The sequence below is a fragment of the Elephantulus edwardii genome, unplaced genomic scaffold (assembly GCF_000299155.1).
Source record: "Elephantulus edwardii isolate Elephantulus edwardi_28Jun2011 unplaced genomic scaffold, EleEdw1.0 scaffold00005, whole genome shotgun sequence".
Classification (NCBI taxonomy): Eukaryota; Metazoa; Chordata; class Mammalia; order Macroscelidea; family Macroscelididae; genus Elephantulus; species Elephantulus edwardii.
Window position 1 is genome coordinate 20,357,257 of NW_006399755.1, and position 8,502 is coordinate 20,365,758.

The 8,502-nt window shown below is 40.3% G+C and overlaps 1 protein-coding gene across 1 annotated transcript in view; it reads right to left on the bottom strand.

Moving 5' to 3' along the window:
* Nucleotides 1-1,943: 1,943 nt before the first annotated feature.
* LOC102847099 (cytochrome P450 2J2-like) overlaps nucleotides 1,944-8,502 on the bottom strand; it is a 42,633-nt gene continuing 36,074 nt past the window's right edge. The window contains exons 7-9 of the mRNA XM_006879830.1: nucleotides 6,065-6,252; nucleotides 3,723-3,861; nucleotides 1,944-2,122 (exon numbers count right to left, since the gene is read on the bottom strand). Of these exons, the coding sequence (XP_006879892.1) occupies nucleotides 1,944-2,122; nucleotides 3,723-3,861; nucleotides 6,065-6,252 (506 nt within the window). The remainder of the gene's footprint in view (nucleotides 2,123-3,722; nucleotides 3,862-6,064; nucleotides 6,253-8,502) is intronic.

Genomic DNA, 8,502 nt, shown 5'->3' on the forward strand with positions numbered 1-8,502 from the left:
CCAAGAGAAGATGTATAGTCTTTCCTTTGTTAAATCATGATATAAAACAATGGAAACAAAAGCCCAGTGGAAGGTTATATAGATTAAGTTGAGTAGCTGCCTCTGAAGTGTGAAGGAGGCCTCCTGGCATAGAGGTTAAGTTCTTGACTGATAAACTGAAAAAAATCAGTAGTTTGAAATCAGCTCTGCAGGAGAAAAACATGACAATTTGGTGTCGCTGTCAGTTCGTCAGCAACTTGACAGCGACACCCTGATGGGGGTAAGCATGACAAAGATACATCACTCAGGCAGAAGATCAGAGTCAATCCAGCTCAATTTTATTGGGCTCTGCAGTGCACTTATATAAACAGGAAGACAGGATAGAGTGGGCTTACAGATGTGGGACATGCAGATTGGTTAGGAGAACCTCAGCCTCGTGCAATCACTCCCAGCTCAACAGATGCAGCAGCTATCTTCCCAGGTGGTGAGCTTTCTCAAGCCAATATAACCAAACACAGGGGAGCTTTCTAGATCCTGTATTAAAGGTCATTGGGAGGCTTGCACTTATCTGGAGCATAGGCAATCTGTCATGGTCAGAGGCCTTCCCTTCTTCCCCAACATTCCGCAACAATTTGGTACTGTAAAAATTATTGTAATTTTTAAGGAAGGTGATTTTTCTTCTGTGTATTGTGGCTTGGAATCATTTAGTTAGTAGTCAAAGCTATAGCCATTGTGCCACCAGTGCTTCTTTCATTCCTTGTTAGCAGTGTTTCTCTGTACTAAAGGGTCCATATAAAGAAACTATGAGCTAGAATCCAGTGGACGGCCAGGAAAGTAGGAACTATTTGCATCATTTCTCCCTAAACATGTTCCCCAGTATGGTTAAACTCTATCGGGCCTGAGTCCAAAGTCAAGGTAGCATATATTTTGATAAATCATACTATAAATATCATTCTACCTAACTGTAAATAATCAATAATAAATATCTGCCTTGCTGACATCACCAACGATCCTCCACCAATGACTTCCTGAGGATTAGGTGAGATTAAGCACACACCTAAACTAAAGTCCACTAAAACCTGCCAAGTTAATTCTAACACAAAGTGATTTCCTGTGTGAGAGCAGAAATGTGTTTCATGGGACTTTTAATAGCTGAGTTTTTCACTAGAATTTTGAAGTTTTCCTGGATGGACTGGAACCTTGAACCTCTAACTTCTTGTAAGTTTGTTGTTGTTGTTATTGTGTACCATCAAGTTGAAACTGACCAATAACTGAACCTCCAGTGGGATTCCAGAGGCAGTTAATAAAAAAGGAGGAGATTAGCCCTCCTTCTGCTGAGGAGCAGCTGGTGGATTTGAACCATGTGCCCTGCAGATTGCAGCATTGCTTCTTAGCACTAGGGCATCAGACCTTCCTTTGCATAAGGAGACAAATGTATTAACCATCTACACCACCCAGAGATTCCAAAATACATAAGTGCTTTTTGAATGGTAGAGCCTGAGGTCATCCAAGGGTCCAAATTCAAGGTGTTCACAATCATCTTACACCATTTAACTGAATTGAGCTAAATGAATAGGTAATTTAGTCATATTGATATAAAGAAGGCAAAGGCAATATCATATCTGTAACTTGATAAAGTATTTTTATGGTCTACAAATCTCTTTGCATTCATTACTTCTTTTGATTCGTACAGCAACATTCTTTAGGAAGAGTATCATTATCTGCTTTTCATCTCCTTGATTAAAAGATATTATTTATATTGTTAACAACAGCTTCATAGACTACATAACAGGAGATACTCTCTACATCACAGGAGACAGCAGAGCTGGGATTTGGATTCCATTTCTTCAGTTCAATTCCTATTGTCTTTCCTCAGAGGCATTTCTGTCTGATCCCACACTTCTGAGCAGGCACTGTTGTCTCCAGGACATATTCCATGGTTCTCTTTCTTTCCCCCAGCAGCATCAGGCTCGAGGAATAGCACAGATGCGGTAACTGGCAGGAGAGAGGGTGATGGCTGTTCTGAACTTCAGACTCAGCTTCTCATTGGCTGGGGGCCTAAAGGTAAATTTTTGTACAAGGGAAGTGAAGAAGATAAACAGCTCAGCTCTGGCCAGCTGTTCTCCAATGCAAACGCGTTTTCCTGAAAGGCAAAAACATGAGACTGAATTATATTCCCCACTGGACGAGGTTCCTGACAGGCATGGAAATACCCTTGCCATCCTGCAGAGGAAGGACCTGCAAATCCTTGAAGCTCTATTACTCGAGGGTAAATTCAGTTTGCCAACTAAGTGACTTCATGCACAGAGAAGTCCACATCATGAACTTTAATGTCTCCAAGAGTCAGACAGGGTTATACGGGGGTCAAAGTGCAGGGGGGTCAACAATAAAGAGGAAAGAGTTTTTCGACAAAGTGATTTTCTAGCCTAAAGACAACAACAACAACAACAAAATCCAACCACAAAACAACAAAATACTTTGTGAATTTCTGCAATCCATGAAAACAAAGTCTCCAGAGACATAAAGAGAGAAATGTCAAAGCTAGGGTTCCCAAGTACAAGGCATTTATACAGAGTAGGTAGTGTCTTCCTCAAATTTTTGTCCTCCCCAGAATCACACCATAGAATCTCTTTGTGTAAGGTTCCGTGCATAGGTATTTAGTGAAGATAAGATCAGACTAAAGTGATGTGGGCGTTCAATCTCATGATTGGTGTTCTCCTAAGACAAACACCAAAGGAAAGAAGCCTATGATGGTAGAGAGAGACCGAAGTGCCAAGGATTGCACAAAATTACCAAAAGATAGGAGTGAAACATTCAACAGACTCTTCGTTAGAGCTTTCTAGAAAAAAATAATCTTGCCTAAATCTTTATTTCAGACTTAAAGCTGCCAGGAATGTGAGAGAATAAAACTGCGAGTCATTACGCTATATATACAGTTGTGAAAATTTAAGCTAAGTATTCCTAGAAAAAGAATGTTGTTTTTATGTACTGTCAAGTTGTCTGCAACCCATAATGACACCCATATACAGCAGCTCTGAAAACCCTGCCCTGTCCTGAGTCAGTGTCACTAATTCTGACACACCAACCTCCATTGTCCCAGTTACTGTATCAATCCATTTCATTTGAGGTCTTCTTCCCCTATGCTGTCCCTCCAAACTTCCAAGCATGATATCCTTCTCCAAGGACTGTTCTCTCCTGACCACATGCCCAAAATATATGAGACAGAGCTTCAAAATCCTAGCCTCCAAGGAGAAACTTGGTTTTACCCTCTCCAAGACAGAGCTATTTGTTTTCTTGGCAAACCATGGTATATTCAAGATTCTTCTGCAGCACTACAATTTGAAGGAATCGATTTTTTTTCCTGTCATCCTTAGTCATTGTCTAGCTCTGATGCATAGCAAGTAATTGCGAGGTCCATGGCCCGGGTTAGACACTCATTAGTCTTTAGACTGGACATCGTTGCTTCTCCGTACTCTGGAGAGGCCCCTGACAGCAGATATTCCCAATGCAATTCGTCTTTTGATTTCCTGACTGCTAGTGTTAGGAGTGTTGATTGTGGAGCAGAGCAAGTTGTTATTGTTATCAACTTCTGTCTCTTCTCCATCTTTGTCACTTACTGACTGGAATCATGTCAGGCAGGACCATCTGGAAACATTCCAATTATAGCAAAGGACGACAGGAAGGAGATGAGGGGGCCTAACAGAGCAACTCTGATCTCCTCTTGTCTATGAATTACAACTCACCTATTGAAAAGGGCATGAAGGATTCTCTTTTCTTAAACTGTCCATTCTCCAGGAAGTGCTCTGGATTGAATGTGTCAGGGGTGGCCCACTCTTTGGGGTCTCTGTGAAGTGCAGTCAGATTGGTCATGACCATGGTCCCCTAGAGGAATCAGAAAAGACTCAGTCAAAGCCGGCCCCCTTAACATGGCTACACACAGGGTGGCTGGTAGATGCAAACCACCACCATTATTTCCTTTAACAGCCCAACTCATAACTCAATATGCCTCCTGGGTGGTGAGGCACAAGGGTAGAGATGTAGAGAGGACTCAAAATGGCACAGTAAAACTGTCTGCAGAGATCTAATGTGCTGGAAGACTGGGAACTTCTTTTGTAATGTGGAATTACAAAATTTTGCTTGTAGAATTGAACAACAAGCTACTTAAAATTGTCTGCTGAAAATCCTATCAATTATAGTGATGTGATCCACAATTAATCATAAGGTTGATGTTGGACTAAGCAGATTTTTGTTCTTTTGTGTAAGATTGCACGAGAATCTAGGGCTGATGTTAAGACAGTTGAAACAGCAAAAACTGATGAAAATGTAAAAAATGCAAACTAGGCTCACTGTTTGGCAGTCCATTAGGAATCATGGAAATCTCCTGCAGGTTTCCAAGGTGATAGATCTTAACAAAAAATGACTGTCCATCTGTCTCTGGAAGAGAGGTCAATGGGTTAAACCGATGACCTTTCAGTTAGCAGTCCAACAATTCTAATTTTAAAGGGAAAGGAAGGAAACTCTTGTTGAAAAAAACAGGGGAAGTAAAAAAATAAGGAAGTAAGTCTGAGCTCTGGAATCAGAGCAAATATTTTTCTGATCTCAGCTTTGTTCAAGGCACTTAATTTTTCTGAGCCTCACTTTACAATCTAAAAGATGGGTACAAAAGAAAGAATGATTATGAGGACTGGGACATTTTGAAAGAAGATCAATAGTCTACAGCACTCAGTCAGTGCTTGATGAATGCTGTCATTTTCTAAAATGTGGCAGAGTCCTCCTAGGAGTTCTAGAATTCCCCCGTTGTCATATTACATTCCCTATTCCTTGCAGCTAGTATGTGAAAGGGGAGCTGTGGTGGCCTAGCTGGTAGAGAGTTGTGCTGTCAATCCAAAGGCAGGCAGTTCAATTTCACCACCTTCTCCAAGGCATAAAGATGGGCAAGCTCCTCCTGTATTATTTACAGCCTTGGAAAATCTGCTGGAGGGTATGCTGAGTCAGTCCCAGCTCGAAGGCAATGAGTAATTGTGTGAAAGCTGTGGGATATTGTGTTGGAAATACCAGCATAAGGATGCGTTCTCAAACACGCTTTTCACATCTGACCATTTCATAGCTCTAGTATTACATGCAACAAGGGCCTAGAATTGTGAAATAGTCTACCAGAGAAAAACAAACGTTCTGTAGCTAGATGTAACTAGAACTGCTGCCTGTTATATCCCAATGAAGATCCACCATGCACTCTGTTGTTATTGGTTACATCTTGTAAATCCAACTCATAATGACCCCACACAGAAGAGCAGAATATTGTGATCCATTTAGAAAGAGTTCATCAGGTCTTTACTCCTAGTTTAGAAGCTGTGCTAACACAGATTCACCATCATATTGCTGTTAAAGGCCATCAAGTGGGTTCTTGGTAGCAACACTTAACAGGTACTGACAGTGACTGAACTGAACTGCACTAGTCAGAAACTTAATATGGGTTTCCAACAAGCAAGCTGAAAATTCTACCATTGAAATTTCCAATGAAAACTGGTATAGCAAAATCTCCTCAAATAACATAGCAAAATCACATTTTCCCCTAAATGTTTCTTGTCATTCCCTTTTTTCCTCCCCCTAATATCAAGTAAAGATTTTCAGGGTCTAGTGGTAAAAAGCTACACTGCCAACTCGATGGCACATAGTTTGAACTCATCAGTTGCTCTGCAGGAGAAAGATGGGCAGTGTCTTGTGTGATTTATAGCCTCTGAAAGCCTGCCAGAGCGTCAAGAATGAGTTGGTTCCAACTTAATGGCACATGTTACAACAATATCCATTAACAGTCAGTTTTATCAAAGATTTATAGCCTCTGAAAGCCTGCCAGAGTGTCAAGAATGAGTTGGTTCCAACTTAACGGCACATGTTACAACAATATCCATTAACAGTCAGTTTTATCAAAGTTCTTAAGCAATACTCAGGAAGAAAAAGAAAAATAGCAGGTATAGTTTATCCCTCTCCCTATTTGAGTGCTTCCTTGGAATTTGAATTTAAGTCACTTTCCCAGTTCAGATTCCTATTGTCTAAAGAAGAGCTTGAAGCTGAAGTCTTTGATTACCTTTGGCAGGTCATATCCACCCAGAGTGGTATCAAATGCCACTTCCCTGGGGGCATTCAAGGGGATGATGTTGCCCATCCTTTGTACCTCATGGATGACAGCATTAGTGTAGGGCATTTGGTCTCTGTTGGCCATGCTGGGCTGCTGGGTCTGGCCAAGTACTCTGTCAATTTCAGCTTGTACTTTTTCTGGAAGAAAGAAGAAGTTTTTATTATTTATAAAACACTTATTCTTCCAAAGAAGTAGAAGTGATTTCCAGAGTCACTCTGACTTTTTTTTGTTGTTATGTGCCATTGAGTTGTTTGCTACTCAAAGCAACCCTATGTACAATAGCACTGAAACCTGCTCTACCCTGTGCCAATTTTACTGTCTCTGACACACCTACTCTCATTACCCTAGTCACTGTATCAATCTATCTCATCAATTATCCTCCTCTCTTTCTCCGTCCCTCTTCCCTTCCAAGCATGATGTCCCTCTCCAAGGATCAGTCCCTCCTTGCAACATGCCAAAAGTATGTCAGACAAAGCCTTAGAATCCTTGTCTCCAAGGAGCAGCCCAGTTTAACCCTTTCCAGGATGAATTTGTTTGTTTTCCTCGCAGTCCATGGTACATTCAATACTCTTCTCCAGCACCATAGCTCAAAGGCATCAATTCTCTTTCTACCTTCCTTAGTCATTGCCCAACTCTCTGATTGTGGTTGGACACAATAAGATAAAATTGTTGACAAATTCAATTGTTTCTCTATCTATTATGAATTTGAGTTTTGGTTCAACGGTGAGAATTTTTGTCTTCTTGATGTTGAGATGTCATCCACACTGAAAGCTGCATTCTTTGATCTTATGCACCAAACATTTCACGTCTCCTTCATTTTGAGCAAGCAAGGTTTTGTCATTGGCATGACTGAGGTTTTTGATGAGTCTTTCTCCTATCCTGAAACTACATTCTCATTCACAGAGTCTAGTTCTCCTATCCTGTTTCATAGAGTCCAGTTTCTCAAATGATGTGTTGTTCAGCATTCAGATTGAATAGTTATTAAGAAAGGATACAACCCTGACACACACACCTTTCTTGATTTTAAATCATGCAGTGTTCCCATTCTCTATTTGGACAGAGAACAAATAATTGTATGATAAAAATAAATTTCTAGGGATTGGCAAAGTACAAATTGAAATGTTTCAACAAACAGATGTACCCATGAACATGCTCTATGCCAAGAAATTTGGAAGGGGGGTGCCAGACCAACCAATGGGAAGAGATTCATATTTGTGCCCATTCTAAAGAAAATGATCCAAAATAATAATGAAGTGATCTGACAATACATTAATATCACATGTAAGTAGACCAAGAGGCAGTGGTGATGAAAGAGGAAATTCAAGCTGCCATGAAGGAATTGGCAAAAATCAAGACTCCAGGAATTGATAGATACCAATTGATATATTTCAACAAACAAATACTGCCCTGGATGTGCTCACCAAGTTGTTTCAAGAAATATGGAGGACAATCACTTTGCACAACTAAGGAAATCCCTATTTATTCCCATTTTTAAAAAAAAGGTGATAAGATAGTGTGGAAATTATCAAACAATATCACTAATACCGTACACGAGCAAAATCTTACTGAATATTATGCAAAAATGCCTGGAATAGTACATTGACAGAAAACTACAAGCTGGGTTTAGAAGAAGTTGTGGCACTAGTTATATCACCCATGTCAGATGATCTTGGTTGAGTACCAGATGGATGTATATCTGTGTTTCATTGACTATGCAAAAAGCATTTGATTGTGTGGACCACAACAAATTGTGGCTAAACTTGAGAAAAACAAGAATTGCAGAACACCTAATAGTGAAACCTATTCGGACTAGGAGGCTATATCAGAACAGATCAAAGAAATTCTTGGTTCAAAGTCAAGAACGGTATGGTTCAAATCAGGAAAGGAACGTGCAGGGATGCATCCTGTCTCTAAACTATTTCAACCTATATGTGGAACAGATAATTAAGGAGGCTGGACTTTATGAGGGTGAATGGCTCCTCAACAACTTGCATTATGCCTACGACACAACCCTGTTTGCAGAAAATGAGGAGGGCCTGAAGTATCAGCTGCAGAGGGTGAATAACTGTAGTCTGCAATGTGGATTGAAGCTCAATATCAAGAAAATGAAGATTCTCACCACTGGTCCAATTGCCAGCATTGTGACTGATGGAGAAGAGATTGAGACTGCTAACAATTTCAGCGTACTTGGTTTCACAATCAATACTCTTAGCACCAGTAGTCAGAAAATAAAAACAAAACAAAACATTAGGAAAATCTGTTGTCAGAGACCTCACCAGAGTCCTCAAGAGCATTGATATCATTCTGGAGATTAATGTGTGCCTGATCTGGGCCATGGTATTTGCAATTTGAAGAGAACTAGTCAATAATCAAAGATGACAGAAGAA